Raw genomic sequence first — 17,716 nt, 5'->3', positions numbered from 1 at the left:
TTGATCCGCATTTTATACTTAATTTCCTTGCATAATATTTTGAGAATAGATTTCTAGTGATCTTGTGAACCTATGTTTCGAGTTTCCTCGCGTTTGGATCTAATTTGCTAAAGTTCTTGAAATTTGGGAGTTTGATCTGTTTGCTTCCGTGCGAAATTATTTTGAGTTGCTCCCATTCACCCCCCCTCTGGTCGCATTTTCCGGTCCTACAATTGGTATCAGAGCCGGTTAAGGTTTTCTCATACCTAATCTGTTGTGAAATCCACTTGTGGCGATCATGACTTCGTCTTCACATCCACCTGCTTTTGATGGAACCGATTACCCGTACTGGAAGGCTCGCATGAGTGCCTTTCTCAAGGGGAAAGGGATTGCGATTTGGAATATTACAATTGATACGACTTATGTGATTCCAGCTGATCCCTCAAATGCAGCTCACGCTACAAAATATGAAAACAATAACAAAGCTGTAGATTTTCTCTTTGCTGCTTTGAGCAAATCTGAATTTGATCGTGTTTCTGACAAACAAGTTGCTCATGAGATTTGGTCTACTCTACAAAATTTTCATGAGGGCACCAACGCAGTGAAGATCCGGTTATTTGAAACTTACAGGCGCGAATATGATAATTTTATGCAATCGCCTGGTGAGTCTATCGAAAATCTTTTCGCTCGATTTTTGAGTCTTGTCAACAAAATGAAAGCCAACATAACGGTTATGCCGTATGATGATCATGCAAGGGCTCTCAAATTGTTGCATGCACTCGACTTGGATGTTTGGGGTACAAAAGTGGAAGCGATTGTTGAGTCTACTAATTATGAGACTCTTACAACTGATGAGCTTTTCAGTAAGCTTAAATCCAAAGAGATCGACATCCAATTTCGAAAAAAGCTTAACAATCCCACAGCTGGTTCTTCTTCAAATATTCCAATGGCTTTGGTTTCTGGGAGTACTAACACTAATGCTAATCTTTCATCTACTCCTAGTTTTGCTTTGTCCTCCTTGTGTCATATTGCAGATGATGAGTTGGAGGTATTTGATGATGATCAGCTTGTTTTGCTCACCAACAAGTTCAAGCGGGTATATGAAAACAGGCGAAATAGAAGGCGTTCAGAAGGATGCTTCAACTGTGGTGAGCGTGGACACTTCATTGCTGATTGTCCAAGCAAGGTGAAGGCACCGGAGCATGGCAACAGCTACAGGCGCCAGGAACAATCAAGGGACAGGAAGAACAAGAGTGATAGGCGTGGGAGAAAGAAGGGACAACAGAAGTTTACTGACAAGCAAATCAAGAAGGCAGCACATGTTCTCTTTTCTTCGCTGGGTAGCTTTGATTCAGATGCCTCCTACAACTCTAGTGATTCAGAGTCCGAAGATGAGAAGCCCAAAAAGACCAATGATGGAGGACTCTGTTTTCTTGCTGACATCAAGGGAGGCATGTGCACTATGGCTTTAAATGAGGGTGATGCATATGACTGCAGCAACGACTCTTCTGATAATGAGGTACAAAATTCTGCTGAAGAAGAAATTGAAGAGTTGACTAAACTTGTTGATAAACAAAATAAAATTCTAGCAAGACTTAAGGCTGATCATGATAGAATATCTGCTGAATTAAAAACACTAAAAGATGCTACACCTGCTGCTGTAGAATGTGAGGAATGTTCTATTCATATGGTTTCTATTTCTGAATTGCAATCTAAGCATGCTGTTTTAGTTGATAAATTTGATTGTGCTAAGATTGAATTGGAAGAACTTCGCTCTCGTTCTGTTTTACTTGGTGCTTGTGCTACTTGTCCAATTTTGCAAACTGAGTTGAATGTTGCTAAATGCCATATTGTTCAGTTGGAGAAACACACTTGTCCTATTTTACCTGAGTGTTTGACTTGTCCTACTTTTGTTGCTGAAATTTCCATCTTAAAGAAGGACAATGCTGCTTTAGAAGAAGAAAACACTCATTTGAGAACAATCCTTGGTTGGTGTTCTGTGCGTGAGCCCCAGATTGGTATGACTATTGCACAAATTAAAAGGGGTGAACATTTTGGTGTTGGTTATGATTTGAAGCGTACTTTTGGTAAAAAGAATGCATATGGTGAGAACAATGGGCCTACTCCCAGTGAGAAGAGTCCACCGGTCTCATCTGAAGGTTTTGTGGTAGAACCTCCCAAGTCTGTTCCTAAAAAGCAGGTTTGGAGGGTTAAACCCAAACACTTCAAAAGCCTGAATAACACATGGCCACCAACTTGTGAACATTTGGATAACCTTAAGCCTGATTTTTCTGGTTCCACTTCTAAGGCTAAGGTTGTCGTTGCTCCTACTCAAAATATTTACCATTGCGATTTTTGTGATCGTGATGGTCATTTGGCGGAATTTTGCTTCCGTAGGAAGCGTGCTGAACGACGTGATCGGTACCCTGCACATGGTGCCTATGATCGTAGTGACTCTAGACGAGCGCCAGTTGTTCGCTTTTCTGGTTTTCGCTCACGTAATAGTGCCCCTGCGTCATATAGGAATGACATGCCACGTTTTCCCCCTCGTGGGCATCGTCGTTCTTTCGAGAGATTTGATTTTGCTAATGCTTCTTTTGAGCAAATGGCCCAGCACTGGTTTTCATTGCATTATCCTAACCCCAGTGTTGAGTCATTAGCTCACTCTCGTGTTCGCTATTGATTGCAGGATGGAGGCGAGGAGAACATATGGATAATGGACTCTGGTTGTTCGCGTCACATGACCGGAGATGATAGATGGTTCTCCAGCCTCACCCCCGCGAGCGGTAAAGAATACATTACATTCGGGGACAATAGTAAAGGAAAAGTGATGGCACATGGCTGTATCAAGGTAACCAATAAATTCATGCTAAAGGACGTCGCGAAGGTACGGAACTTACATTATAACTTGCTTTCTGTCTCACAACTTCTTGATGATGGTTTTGAAGTGCGTTTTAAGAAAGGCAATTCGCGAGTTCTAGATTCTATCGGTAACCTTGTTTGTCAAATCTCCCCCTTTGGACGAATTTTCATGGTTGATTTCTCTAAATCTTTTGGACAAGCTCGTTGTTTGGTTGCTCATGGTTCTCTCCCCATTTGGAAGTGGCATCGTCGTTTGGGTCACTTGAGCTTTGATTTACTATGCCGTTTGAGTTCGATGGGTTTGATAGATGGTTTACCGAAACTCAAGTTTGAGAAAGATTTGGTTTGTGCTCCTTGCAAACATGGCAAAATGATTGCGGCTTCTCATGCACCTGTGACTCAGGTGATGACAGAACGACCGGGTGAGTTGTTACATATGGACACTGTAGGTCCAGCCCGTGTTCGTTCTGCTGGTGGGAAGTGGTATGTGCTCGTCATTGTGGATGATTTTTCTCGTTATTCATGGGTGTTCTTTTTGGAATCCAAGGATGAGGCTTTTCAATTTATTCATGATCTTGTTCTAAAGCTGAAAAATGAGTTATCCAATAATGTCGTTAGAGCAATTCGCAGTGATAATGGCACAGAATTCAAGAATGCTCGAATGAAATCTTTTTGTTCAGAACAGGGTCTTGATCATCAGTTTTCCTCACCGTATGTCCCCCCTCAGAATGGTGTTGTTGAAAGGAAAAATCGAACGCTTGTTGAGATGGCTAGGACAATGCTTGATGAACATAAAACCCCTAGACGTTTTTGGGCTGAGGCGATCAATACCGCTTGCTATGTTGCTAATCGTATTTTTCTGAGAGCTTTTCTGGGGAAAACATCTTATGAGTTGAGATATGGTCGTTGTCCAAAAGTTTCTCATTTTTGCGTATTTGGTTGTAAATGCTTTATTCTGAAAAAAGGAAATTTGGACAAATTTGAATCACGTTCTTCTGATGGGTTGTTCTTGGGGTATGCTTTGCAAGGGCGAGCTTACCGGGTTCTTAATCTTGATACTAATCGCATCGAGGAGACATGTGAGGTCACCTTCGACGAGACGATGCCTTGTTTCTCTTCTGCTTTTGAGTGTGCAGGTGATGATGAGATTGGACAAAACATTTTTGAAGATGAGGTTGATGGACTTGACGATGATGATGATGCAACAGAGGATCCAGCTGTGCTCGAGGCAACTCCCATTCAGACGCCTAGCAGCACGATAGACGATGGGCCTTCAGAGCTTTTCACATCCACAGCAGATCCTGCAGCTATACCTATTGTTGATCATGAACCAGCTACAATTGAGGGGGAGGCAACTTCTGTTAGAACAGCACCTCGACATATTCAGCGTCGCCATCCACCTCAACAAATGATAGGTAACTTGAATGAGCGCACGACAAGGTATAGATCTAGAAATCAATGTGTCCTTGCGCATTCTGCATTTGTTGCCTCTTTTGAACCCCGTGATGTTGGACATGCGCTGTCTGATTCTAATTGGGTCAATGCCATGCATGAGGAGTTAGAAAATTTTGAACGAAATCAGGTTTGGGTTTTGGTTGATCCACCTTTTTCTTGCAAACCAATTGGTACTAAATGGGTTTTTAAGAACAAACAAGGGGAAGATGGTCTTGTTGTCAGAAACAAAGCCAGATTGGTGGCTCAGGGTTTCTGTCAAAAGGAGGGTATTGATTATGGTGAAACTTTTGCTCCTGTTGCTCGTTTAGAAGCTATTCGCATTTTGCTTGCTTTTGCTGCCTCACGTGGTTTTAAGCTTTATCAAATGGACGTGAAGAGTGCCTTTTTGAATGGGTATATAGAAGAGGAAGTTTATGTTAAACAACCCCCTGGTTTTGAACATCCTAAATTTCCTAATCATGTTTTCAAGTTACAAAAGGCTTTATATGGGTTGAAGCAAGCACCTCGTGCTTGGTATGCTAGACTGAAAACTTTTCTACTTGAAAATGGGTTCAAAATGGGTTCTGTTGATAAAACTTTATTTCTCCTCAGACAAGGCAATGATTCTCTAATAGTTCAGATATACGTGGATGATATCATTTTTGGTGGTTCGTCTCATTTTCTTGTTGCAAAGTTTGCAGAATCGATGAGTAAGGAGTTTGAGATGTCTATGATGGGTGAGTTGACCTTTTTCCTAGGATTGCAAATTAAACAAACACAGGAAGGGACATTTGTGCATCAGGGAAAATATACAATGGATGTCCTGAAGAAGTTCGACATGGCTGATGCTAAGCCAATTTCAACGCCCATTCCGACTAGCGCAGCTTTGGATGCTGATGAAGATGGAGAATCCGTGGATCAGAAGGAATATAGAAGCATGATTGGGTCACTTTTGTACTTGACTGCGACGAGACCGGATATACACTTTGCTGTGTGTCTGTGCGCTCGTTTTCAGGCATCTCCCAGGACCTCTCACCGTCAGGCGGTGAAGCGCATAATGAGGTACCTTCGTTTCACTCCTGAATTTGGCCTTTGGTACTCTGCTTCTTCGACGCTCAGTTTGTGTGGTTATTCGGATGCTGATTTTGCTGGGTGTCGTTTGGATAGAAAATCTACATCAGGTACTTGCCAGTTTTTGGGTTCTTCTCTTGTTTCTTGGTCCTCTAGAAAACAATCCAATATTGCTCAATCTACTACAGAGGCCGAGTATGTTGCTGCTGCTAGTTGTTGTTCTCAGCTTTTATGGATGATAGCAACCCTTCGCGATTTTGGTTTGTCGTTTTCTCATGTTCCTCTCTTGTGTGATAGCACCAGTGCCATCAGTGTTGCTAAGAATCCTGTGCTGCATTCTAAAACGAAACATATTGATGTTCGTTATCATTTTCTAAGAGATCATGTTGAAAAGGGTGATATTGAGCTTAAGCATGTTGATACTAGTCAGCAGTTGGCTGATATTTTAACTAAACCACTCGATCAAGCCACGTTTGCACGTTTGCGTGGTGAGTTTGGTGTGTGTTATCCTTTCTAGTATTAATGTTTTTGTCGCTTCGGTTACATATGCCTTATACTTGTTTCAGCGAATTTGTGATAAATGCCTTTGGAGAGGTTGTGATGCTTTGGGTGACCATATTTTGTTTTGAAAACAGCACACAGATACTTCATGATTTTATCAGGCTTGTTTACATGTTCTTGTTCTAGTATCTGGTTGAATACTCGACATATATCTTGCTCACGGTTCGGTTTTGGCTCCTTTCAATGGGTCAAAGACCGGTTCGTCACTGTGAATGTAGCTTCTTTTGGGCCTATGAAAGAACAAATGTTCTTTGTGTCGCAAAGACACACATGAACCGGGCACTCTATAGTCCAGGGGCTGTCAAAAGATCCCAGATCAGCAGGGACAACAAAAGAAAAATGGGTTCAGTATTCAGCATATAACATTGGGAACAATATATATGATGCTGAGATTTGGGTTTGTATATACAGACTTGTGCTTTAGGCATGGCAGCCTAAGTTGGTTACTCACAGCTTGCCCCAGTCGCAGGTGTTGTGTGTGCCACGGGTTTGTCTTTCATGGCATAGACCTGATTCAAGCATTTGCAGTGAACTTTGATTGGAAGCTTTGTTACCCGTCGTGTGAGCTTGCTATATGTCTTGTCTTCAGCTTGATACTGGCTTTGAATTTGTTTGCATGGTCTGACTAATTGGTTTTCAAAAGGTTCTAATTTAAATTTCTATGGTCATTGCATTGTGTTGCTGCTTTTCTGAACAGCTGGTTTTGCTGGTTCGCTGGTATAAGTATTTGATATATGTCTCTGAAGCTTCTATCTGTGCCGTCCCCTCATGTATCTTTTACTTGATGGAGTGCTTTGTCAACAAGGGGGAGAATGAGTGACACAAATTCATTGCTGAGTCTCAGGGGGAGGTTGAGTTTGAGCATTTTGACAGGGGGAGTTTGTCAGCTTTGGAGCTTTTCAGTTACTCTTGTATTTGTCTTGATTGTGTCGAGCCTAGCTTTTGTTGCTAGCCCATGTCTTTGGGGATCAAGTTTGTTAGATTGTTTTCTTTTCTTTCTTCTTTTACTCTATTTTTGTTTGAATAAATTTGTGTGGTGTGGTGTTGTCAATGCACTCATCAAGGGGGAGATTGAGATGCCCGTGGGGCTAGGACCTTGTGATGAGTGATTGAACAACACAGTGTGCGTGTGACGTTTCTCTTGGTTGGTGTCGATGCAGGTGATAGGTGGAGACTGAACATGCGGCGACGTGTGAAGAATGAAGATATGATGCCACGCCGATGGACTGAGAGCGGTGAAGGGTGGATCAAGACTTGCGTTCGAGGGATTTGAGATCGTGCGGTGTATGTCTACTGTACCTGACGACACAGCGAGAGAACGTTGGTGGACGGTTTCTTGGTTAAGCCACAAAACCAAGATCCCGGACGTTCGTTGCGGCGGACGTGGCTGAAGACGGGGACAATTGTCGATCGCGAGAAGATTCCGGATCGTCGTGCGGCGAGATCACGGGACGCCATGGTGCTAGATGGAAGGATCGCGGACATCGAGATTGTTTGCCGTGGAGGATGATATTGAGTGATACGCGCCGATTACGTTAATTTGATTTACGTAATGGCAAATTTGTAATTTAGGTAGTGCCACCCTATGGGTTATAAATATGTGGCACCTAGGATTGAGGGGTATGCGTTTTTAGGGTTTTTGGGCGTTTGCTACAGTAGCCGCCGTGAACAGTTCCGCGCTACAGTAGCCGCCGTGAACAGTTCCGCACTACAGTAGCCGCCTCCCTGAAGCTCTTCTTGCGTGCACTCCTCTCTCCAGTCTAGCCTAGGGTTTAATTCCTAGTGAGGGATTTTTGTTGATCTCTCTAATCAAGAGAGGGAGGACGATCGGGCGGAGGCTAGATGCAATTTTGTAAGAACAAGTACTTGGTTTAATACTTTATCATTAAGTATTGTTCTTCGTTTCATTGCATCGTGCTTATTTGTTCTTCGTCAGGTTTATCGTCGGTTTCAATCTAGGTTTTCTTGATCCGCATTTTATACTTAATTTCCTTGCATAATATTTTGAGAATAGATTTCTAGTGATCTTGTGAACCTATGTTTCGAGTTTCCTCGCGTTTGGATCTAATTTGCTAAAGTTCTTGAAATTTGGGAGTTTGATCTGTTTGCTTCCGTGCGAAATTATTTTGAGTTGCTCCCATTCACCCCCCCTCTGGTCGCATTTTCCGGTCCTACAAAATTAAATAAGAGGGCCAGATGAACAAGGCCTAAAACTGAGCCAGATTAAGTTGCCTCCATCTATTATCAGTTCGCTGTGGATGTAATGGTCTACGGGAAGAAAAATAGATAATTGTTTGACCTAGATCTGGGTGTATGTTTGGCGTGAAACGGAGCTGTTCGTGGGCAGTTGGAACTTGGAAGGGCACAAAAAATATACCCAACGTGCCTTGCAGATGATCCTGCTAATTTCTGCCTCAAGTAGCAGCTTATAAAACTAAACCATATTAATATATCCAAGAGGTAGCTAGTAGAGATGTCCTTTTCCAAAGAAACGTGAAGAATCGATGGACTAATTGCGACGCCAGTAATCGGAGCAGGTAGCTAGACTTTGATTGCTCGAGAAAAATGAGTTCATTTTTTCGTTGTTGACAGGGAAATGTGACTGGAGGATGAACACGACCTCTTGGATCGGCAAGAGGGGCAATTCATGGACGAGGTTAACCAGTGTGGAAAACGTCTTTGATTACTTAATCCACACGTACTGCTGATTGATCGGGTTAGGTAGTTGTTTTGCAAGCTGGATTGCAATACTGAATTTAACTTTATTCATCCCTGAAAAAAATTAGGTGTTCAACAGTAAATTAAACACAGCGGGGCCTCCCTCGCTGTTTATAGGTTCAAAAAAACCAGTAAATTAAACCCATTTTAACCAAACATGTCAGTTGAATCTACTCATGGAGCATGGTTTCTTAAGACAGCGGAAATAAAATATTGTTGTGCATCTGGCTTTCGAGAAACAGGCAAATGCCCCATGTACACGTGAATACATGAGCAGGACGGATTGGTGATTTTTCTCCAGTACGGCTAAATACTATGGTGATTTCGCTAATGCAGAAACATAGTACTACATTTTGCTTTCAGAGTATAATTTCTTATATTATGAAAAAAACAGAAAAAGTAGAAAAGTGATGACTCAATGCAGTGAATAGTGCAACACCTTTTCCTTTATTTCCAGCAAGCTAGCATTTCCAGACCCAAGAAGAAAATGGAAAAATTATAATCAGAGCTTTTTTCTTCTTCTAAATACCTGAAAACTGAAAATGAGCCTAATAAGTACAGCATATGATCTTCTGGCAAAAAATGGGCATTGATCGTTCAAGATTGAAAAAGAAACTTAAGTTCTGGCACTATAAATTAATCCCCACTCAATCATTCTGTACAAATTAATCCTAAAAAATCTACCCTGTTCTTTGCTGCGGTTGCAGCTGCAAGTCTCCAAATCCATTTGACAACCGACCGGCCGGGTCTTCGATCGCCGGCGCAACCTGCGTCGCCGACGGCAGGGCGTCGCTCCTTCCTCCCCACTCCCTTACCCTCTCCTCGGCCCGCATTGCCTGCAGCATTCACGGTTCAGACAATTTGTTCAGATAATAATCTCTTTAACTCTGACTAATATAATTGACAGACAGTTGGTCAGACTAGGACTTCACCTGTTTATCCCACTTGGTTCTGTAGGAAATGAAGAGGAGTATGGCCGTCTGGAGCAGAGTGCCCAGTGTCATGCCCACCCAAATCCCCTGCACATTTTTAAGCACATTTCACGCACTGCTACATATAGTTTCTGAATATCCAGATGTTAACTCTGATCAAACTGAATTTTGTTTACTCAGTCAGAACAGTCACCATTGCATCCATCTTGAGCTTGAACCCGAAGAGGGCGGCCAGCGGGATGCCGACGACGTAGTAGCTGCCGATGTTGACGAACGCCACGAGCGCCTGCCACCCTGCCCCGATCGCCACGCCCGAGAGCACAGGCTGGATGCTGTTGAGGAAGATGGAGCCGGCGAGGAGGTAGCCCAGCCTGGCGGCCTCCCTCAGCACGTCTTCGTCCTCGCTGAAGAAGCGCGGCAGCCCGGTCCTCCAGGCCATGAACACGGCGAAGAAGACGGCGCCGATGGAGCCCGACGTCAGCACCGCCATGATCACCGCGAACCTGGCCGCCTTGGGCCGGTTCGCGCCCAGCTCGTTCGACACCCTCACGCTGCGACGACAGAGCATGCAGCTTTGCATTGAGCGTCAGCTATCAATCGGAGACCGAGCTGAATAATGATGCTCGATCGAGTAGCTAGTCGAGCTCCTGTGGTAGTTATTGTTTACCTGACTGCTGCGTTAAATCCCAGCGCAACCATCAGGGTCCAGAGCTGGTAATTGATGCTGCAAATTTTCAAACAAATTAAAGTTGGTGAAATTGTCTTGTAAATCGTAAATGAATAGAATCTGCAGAACAATTGCTGGGTTGCTCACCAAATGGACATGACGTCAATCTGAAGCTGCGCGTTCTTCAGGAAACCCACAAGGATGAGCACCGCAGTGTAGTACCAGAGCTCTAAGCTGGGTTAATTATATGAGTTTAATCTATCTGAACTGCTGCTTCAGTAATAATTAACCACACACATCACAGATAAAAAAAAAGGGACGACCAGGTGTACCAACCAATAGAATACCAACCATAGCATGACGGCGGACGCGAGCGACAGCTTGACGAAGGCGGCGAGGTTCTTGAACGCGAGCATGGAGAAGCCCCGCCACGCCTCCGGGAAGCAGCCGGAGAGGAGGTACCCCATCTGCGCGGCGATGATGAGCCACCAGGTGACGTTCCCGACGACGGCGGCGGCGAGTAGGCCGTGGCCCAGGCGCCTGACGAAGACGTAGTTGAGCGCGACGTGGACGGCGAGCCCGGCGCCGGAGATGAAGGTGACGACCCACACCCGGCTCTGCGACTGGAAGAACTTCTGGAGCGGGAAGTTGGCGGCGTAGGCGAAGAGCTGCGGGAGCACCCAGCGGCAGTAGGTGCCGGCGACGGCGGCGATGTCGGCGGGCTGGCGGAGCGCGCGGAGGATGGGGCCCGTGAAGAGGTACGTCGGGGTGAGGACCAGCGCGGTGGCGCCGCAGATGATCCAGGAGCGCTGGATGTAGACGCCCAGCATGTCCACCTGCCCGGCGCCCACCGCCTGCCCGCACAGCGTCTCCAGCGCGCTGCCCATGCCGAGCTGCATGCCATGGATCCATCGACGCAGCGTTGCTTGGTTAATTATTAGCTTGTGTGTGCGCGCGCGCCGGCGCGGCAAAGTTCAAACTCAAGCTTTGCTAATCCGTTCGATTAAACAAAAACCTTAACGGGGCATATATAAGATAATTAAAGTCATGCACTTCAAAAAAGATAAACCTCATCCGGACTTTGAAAGGATATTATCACCACAACAATATTTTTGGTTTCATTTTCAGTAATCTTCTAACATTAAATTCATTATTTTTTCCATTTGCCTTCTCTCACTAATTTTAATCCATTTTTTAAAAAAATAAAGCAGGAGCAAAGCTAGCTATGCCATTTAATAAGAAGAAAAGCAAGCCAAGTGTTACGAAATTTTGTATTGCAAGTTATATATCTATGTAATATATATAGTCTCTAGTACCAAGTTGTGAATTTATATTTCCCCCTCAATAAAATAACCAAATCATCAGTGAAGTTTTAGTATTTTTTTTTCTATCTGCTAAGTACATGGTTGATGGAAATCGAATGCTATCGCAACAGCATTACATATTATAACGTACCATGTGTGGACGTCTAGAAGAAATAAAAAGGCAATCTTTATCGTATCTCAAAGAGAGAGAGAGAAAAAAGGCAAACATCTCTTTTGAAGACCATCTGGCTAGCTTGCTAGACGACACGAGACAGCTAAAGTAAGAACATTTTTTACTCCTTCAAATTAAAAAGGAGGGAGCAAAGAACGCATCCGTAATACAGTTTGCTCATTCATACTATAAACGATTCGTGAATGCCTAGGCAAATTGTGATATTGGACGGCAAATATTTCTCATTATTTAACGTGTGGACAAAGTCAAATAAAGAAACAGGAAACGCCCTGTGCTAGCCCCGCATTGTTTGTTGTTGTCAGTAGCTGGGAAGAACGAATAGGCGGCAGAGGGAGAGAGAGAGAGAGAGAGAGAGAGAGAGAGAGAGAGAGAGAGAGAGAGAGAGAGAGAGAGAGAGAGAGCAGGTTCTGTATTTAATCAGTTTTTTCTCTGATTTCTTTCTCTTCTTCTTTCTCTCTTCTCTTCTTCTTTTCTCCTCGCTCTCTTCTTTCTCTCGCTTCTTATCTTTCTCTCTCTCTCCTCTTCTCTCTCTCGTCTCTCTCTCTGCCTGCGCATAGAGGAGTCCTGGCATCTAGTTCTCATCGATCGGATCCACCATCATCTAATTAAGCAGGCCACTTAGCTTTCTCTTCTCCGGCACCTACCCATCGACAACGACCGCCGGGCCGGGGGACGACGATGGCGCGCGTTTACGTGTCGCCGCCGTCGCCATCCATGGATGCCCTTGCTTGTGGTCAAACAAACGCACGAATCTGTTGGCCTTTAATTTGCTGATGATAGCTATATATATATAGCTAGCTCTCACACCAGATGAGACGCCAGATGGAGGTAGATATATAGCTACTCCGATCCATTGGCCATAGCTAGCTTTAGCTTGTTTGGCGCCCGAATTTGTACACGCAAGTTTGACCTAATTAAAGACGCGAAAAGGATCGGAGGCGGAGCCACAAGAAGCAACAAGAACGCAACGCATCCGTGTGACTGGTGGTAGTGCGTGCGCACGAAAGGGGACACTTTGAGCGCGGCGCTAGCTGCCTGCCGCACAAAGACATGCGTGGTTTGGGTGCTAATTAATCGAGTGTGTGTGTGTGTGTTGGTTCCACCAACTTCCGGAGAGTGTGGAGCTAGCCAGCAGGCCCTCCATCGGTAGTGGTTGGGTTTGCTTGCATTGGGCGTTCCGTCCGCTGCACACATCACGGAAACTTTAGGTGGACGCACGCATATATTCCCTCCCCCGGTAAGCTCGTCCTCCTGTTCCGGCCTCCTCCATGACAAGCAGGAACAATCGCACCCCACCAACACTGATATGATTGATCGGCGGTGGATCATATCACAATAACTAGTATGTGTGTCTATATATTATTTAATTTACCTTATATATATATATAATCTTTCCTTTAATAATTCAATGGACCATATATATAGAAGTGTGTGTGTGTGTGTATACGTACTAATAAAGGAAAAATTACTGCTCGATGTCTACGATAGGACAAATTAAAGCAACTAACTAACCTGGATAATTCCAAAAGCAAGAAGCATGCCAGCAGTAAGAACGCAGATGAGACGACTGCAGTAACCTGGATAATTCCAAAAGTAGGGAGCATGCCTGCGTATGTATGTGCGTGGAGAACCAAACAAAACAGAGCCAGCGTGTATTACTATGCTATGCACCATCTGCTGCTAGCTGCGTGTGCACGCATCAGCAGGTGCGCGCAGCAGGTAGCTGGGCGTATAGTATCCTTAATTGTGTCAGAGACCGAGATCGAGAGCTGATGGCCAGCTAGCTAGCGGGGGCGTGCACAATAAGGGGCCGGGCCGGGATAGACGACGACAGGCAATTCAATTGATTACCGTACCAGGGCGCCGTAGGCGAAGCCCTCGATGACGTTCTCGACGACGGTGACGGCGGCGAGCTCGACGGAGCCGATGTGCCCCACGAAGCCCACGGTGACGAAGCCGATGGAGAACTGGAAGACGGCCGTCAGGATGGCCGGGAACGCGATGTGCCACAGCAGCTTCGACTCCTGCCAGCTCTTGCTCAGCACCGCCTTCCCCATCCCCATTATATTGCTGCTGCGGTATGGTGGTGCGGCGGCGTGCCGGCCGGCCGGCGGAAGCTCGCTCGCTCGCTCTATATCGCGGAGCGGGAGGAAGGAGAGGGACTCGGAGGAGCGGGGAGCTCTTCAGGCAGCAGCTGATGACAGGATTGGGCGTTATATATAGGCTTCGTTCTCTCTCTGGAAGTCTAGCTATACTCCGGTGTGACGAGTGTGTTGAGTAAAGCCCGGGGCACCGGCTATAAATGCTGCTTGGGAGGGCAAGGGTTGGTAGGCGTACGTGTACGACCACAACGTACTGAGCTAGTTTTGTACAAGTACGAGTTTCCTTTTTAAACTTTTTTTTTGTGTGTGTATGTAATTATTAGTACCCCGCTTCAAAATAGTAGTATGTCGAGTTTAACTTCAACCATGCATCAATATAAGATCGAGTTTCACGTAATGTTTTCTTATCTTTATTTCAAAAATATACCTCTTGCAGACCGAGATGATTCCACCTCCCTACTTAAGCTTCATATATATAGTATTTTGTAGTAGTATAATACGAGTATCAGTATTTTTTCTGGTAAAAAAAGTGTGGTTAGCATTAACTAGTGAGATGATATGTGATAATTAAGATGGCGAGGAAGAATTATCAGTGATAGACAGTCGTTAATATAATGCTGTGTGGAGACTGGAGAACTGAATAAAAAAAAATGCTGTCTGGAGAACAGAACCAGATCCTCTGCGAGAACGGGCACAAGCCCGGTTGGTAGCTCGCTCAGGTGGGAGCGCTACCCATCCGAGTTCGATCCCTGGATCGGACTTGGGTGTCTCACGGGGGTACTGTTCATATGAATAGTTACTCTCTATTCCAAGCACATGTCTCCCACGCGTGGAACCACAAAGGAATTACGACGCGCTCGTTGTCTACGGAGTCGGTGGATTCTGGTGATCTCAAGAAGGACGCAGTTTAAGTCTGTGTGTAGTTGTAGGTCTTTTTTACATGAGTGGTGTGTGTATGGCGTGTGTGTGGAGTGAGTGTGCGTATGTATGAGCAGATACTACAGTTGTACCCATATGAGAGGCACTAAAAAAACCAGATCCTCTGCAGTCGGGCTTCTTAACTTTACTAGTAAGATACCCGTGCTAACGCCACGGATAAATTGCAGATTACAAAAAAAACATGGGTTGCAAATATCCAACCGTCACCACCCACGACTCCACGACTGGCAGAAATATTAGCATTGTTACAGTTGAAAGCAATATGACAAACAAAACTGCAATGTAAGTTGTGAAAATATTAATAATACAGTGAACATGTTGAAACTATTCAAAATTCGAACCATGGCCCAAATGTTTCTGATGGTATACACTACATGTGTTTCATACTTGCAATGGGATCTTAAGTTTATATGACCATACTGTTGTAGTCTCCTTGACCTTCTCCACTGATTTAGTTATAACATTTTCTTTCTTGCTAGCCTCACCGGAAGGCACTGATGCTACAGGTGATGGCGCAGTTGTTCCGTCTGCAACACCCATCTCCTGGAAAACAGGACTTGACTGAACATACATGAGCTGGTGCTTTCAGGGATGCATTTTAGAAATCACTTTATGCTGGATGCTGATGTATTCTTAAATGCACAAAACAAATATACAGTACAACATCCATACATCTTGATATGCAATTTGACGAGCTGGCTCAACTTTTTTTCCCCGGAGACTGACCAAAGAAGTCCCAAAATGGAGCTAGTCATTTCAGTATCTCAGTTTTTCTCGGTGTAACAAACTAAAGAGAAATAAATAGCATTTCTGATCTTTAGAAAACTGAAATCAAACCTTATGTGGTCTTCCATGGTGTTTTTCTTATGGACAATCTGTCAGACTCCATCATATATCCTCTCCTTCCTAAAGCTTTCTAAATATAAACTCACCTAAACACTCCCGAAAACCGCAATCATTTGGGCTTCCAATTTTCAAAAGAATTGCTAGCTCTAGAAACTTTAAATAAAAGGCCAAAAGAAAGCTATCTCTTGGCTGCTATGGCTATTGTATCATTAAATCGCAATTAAAGAAAAGAGCAAAATATATAACCAGGCATATGACCAAGTTTCAGATAGTCTTATTCCTTGAAATATTCAGAACCTAGCCAAACAAAATAGTATTGAAAACAAAAAATATATCAAAAGTCTTTGTAAATAGGCTCTTAAAAGATCTTATACTCCAGAAATTCCAATAGTCCAAGCCTCAAGAAAATAGATTGGGCAACTCACATCATCTTCAGTCTCCTTGAAATTCCATTTCAATAAAAAGTAGTAATCAATGCTGATTTTATTTGACTTGAGGGAACAAAACTTAAACTGGTCAAATTCCATTTTGTCTCCATTATATAGACATTCAACCCAAATCTCTGAACCATAAATACCCATATAATGATGGTTTCAAAATGCCTCTGAATTTCATGAGCTCTCATCTATCCTTGCATTGCTGCATGTAGGGGATGAATGAGAGGAGAGACCTTCAGAGGGGAACAAATGCATAAAAAAATTCATTTGCTTGGAATAAAATGTCATTATATATTGGAATTCAGTTGAAACACAGTACCGGTTACTTCAAATATTATACATACATGAGCAAAGAAAATTTTGGATTGGGCATAAAGCAAGCAAGCAATCTAACTTAGCAAGCAAATTTTGAATAGACTTACAGTGAGGAAAAATGAATCGCTTGAGGCCAAATGAGTATGGCAAATAAGGAACCCAGCACCCAAAATCCCTGCAATAGAGCACCAAATAAATGGCGATTCAGTGATTACCAAAGCACTCCTCGGGCATATCTAGTTTCTTTCAGTGTCTTTCCATTTCAATTATTATAATGCACTCCTCGGGCATATCTAGTTTTTACTGTACTCCAAATGAAAATTCAATGCAGCAATGTAAGGAAATGTCATGGTTAGACTCCAATCAGATTTGAATGAGGTACTTATCACTACAATTTAAAGTTTAGACCACAAAAATAAGATTTAGGATTGAAATATGTAGAAACAAAAGAAATAACAATGTAATCGCCACATGTAAAGATTAGGAAAATTTCATAGGCATGTATAGTAGAAAAAACATCATTTCCATGTATACATGAACAAACTATAGGCATGGACATATATATACCAAAAGGAAGGAAAAGGGAAGAGCTCACCAAGGCAGCAGCAAGCCTGTTGAGGTGTTACTGGTAGACTGTGGAAGTTAATTTTGTTACTGCTGCGAGCAAATCAAATCATGAAGTACTGCATATAAGTTCAGTAGTGTAAGAGAACGCTAACCAGGTCCATAGCAATGCGGGCATCATGTTTTGCTTGTGGGAGTTAGCTAGAAAAATGTCACCATCCAACAGGTATATAAATAATGATAGTAATCAATCTTTGATTCCTAGAATGTACATGGACAGGCAATTCATCCAACAGAACAAAGAATGTACCCACATATGGATGCATCAAAGACAGATGACAAGTTGACATCTTAGTCAATTTGAAAGCACGCATAGAAGAATACTGGATAAGCATTAAGGGATAAGTAGATAGAGAGCAAAAGAGTATTTAAGTACGAAACAATGATAAAGCAGAAATAGTAAGGTCATTCAAATGGCTCAGATCTGCCCCCAATATCAACACAATACTTGGTGAAAGAACCATGTAATCTCTCTCTCTCTCTCTCTGAAATGAACTTTTTAAGTAGGATCATTCATTCCAATATGTACTACTGCTACAGAACCATCGGCTTCGCCGCCGCCGAAGCAGCAAAAATGACAACAATTAGTTGCAAAACTGGTTACTTGTAATGGTACAAGCCATCCTAGTTTTGCAGCAAATTGAGCAAAACACTAAAGGTAACAACAATTCAGGGATTCTAAAAAGCAATAGATCTATGGTGCATTCGATCATCACTGCTACTGAAGAACAG

At 43.5% G+C, this 17,716-nt stretch overlaps 2 protein-coding genes across 2 annotated transcripts; one reads left to right on the top strand and one right to left on the bottom strand.

Annotated features, from left to right (window-relative positions):
* The first annotated feature begins 712 nt into the window (after positions 1 to 712).
* LOC120647746 lies at positions 713 to 4,253 on the top strand. The gene is made up of 4 exons (XM_039924599.1): positions 713 to 2,179; positions 2,669 to 2,765; positions 3,807 to 4,069; positions 4,176 to 4,253. The coding sequence occupies exons 1-4, from the start codon at positions 713 to 715 to the stop codon at positions 4,251 to 4,253; spliced, it is 1,905 nt and encodes a 634-aa protein (XP_039780533.1).
* Positions 4,254 to 9,049: 4,796 nt separating this feature from the next.
* On the bottom strand, positions 9,050 to 13,988 carry LOC120650324 (protein DETOXIFICATION 33-like). Its single transcript, XM_039927401.1, has 7 exons — positions 13,578 to 13,988; positions 10,576 to 11,117; positions 10,372 to 10,458; positions 10,225 to 10,281; positions 9,751 to 10,108; positions 9,558 to 9,644; positions 9,050 to 9,461 (listed from the first exon to the last, which is right to left on the bottom strand). The coding sequence occupies exons 1-7, from the start codon at positions 13,782 to 13,784 to the stop codon at positions 9,306 to 9,308; spliced, it is 1,494 nt and encodes a 497-aa protein (XP_039783335.1). The 5' UTR covers positions 13,785 to 13,988; the 3' UTR covers positions 9,050 to 9,305.
* Between the last annotated feature and the right edge of the window lie 3,728 nt (positions 13,989 to 17,716).

The sequence above is a fragment of the Panicum virgatum genome, chromosome 9K, assembly GCF_016808335.1.
Source record: "Panicum virgatum strain AP13 chromosome 9K, P.virgatum_v5, whole genome shotgun sequence".
Lineage (NCBI taxonomy): Eukaryota > Viridiplantae > Streptophyta > Magnoliopsida > Poales > Poaceae > Panicum > Panicum virgatum.
Note: the sequence above shows the minus strand (reverse complement) of the source record. Positions and strands in the feature narration are given on the sequence as shown.

Excerpts from the sequence above, each read along its gene's own strand:
- LOC120650324 (XM_039927401.1), bottom strand. The coding sequence starts at position 13,784 with ATGGGGATGGGGAAGGCGGTGCTGAGCAAGAGCTGGCAGGAGTCGAAG. Across the intron at positions 10,109-10,224 it reads GGATTTAACGCAGCAGTCAG|CGTGAGGGTGTCGAACGAGC; the intron begins GTAAACAATAAC and ends CTGTCGTCGCAG. Across the intron at positions 9,462-9,557 it reads GAACCAAGTGGGATAAACAG|GCAATGCGGGCCGAGGAGAG; the intron begins GTGAAGTCCTAG and ends TGAATGCTGCAG.
- LOC120647746 (XM_039924599.1), top strand. The coding sequence starts at position 713 with ATGCCGTATGATGATCATGCAAGGGCTCTCAAATTGTTGCATGCACTC. Across the intron at positions 2,180-2,668 it reads AGTCTGTTCCTAAAAAGCAG|GATGGAGGCGAGGAGAACAT; the intron begins GTTTGGAGGGTT and ends TATTGATTGCAG. Across the intron at positions 4,070-4,175 it reads AGGATCCAGCTGTGCTCGAG|CTACAATTGAGGGGGAGGCA; the intron begins GCAACTCCCATT and ends ATCATGAACCAG.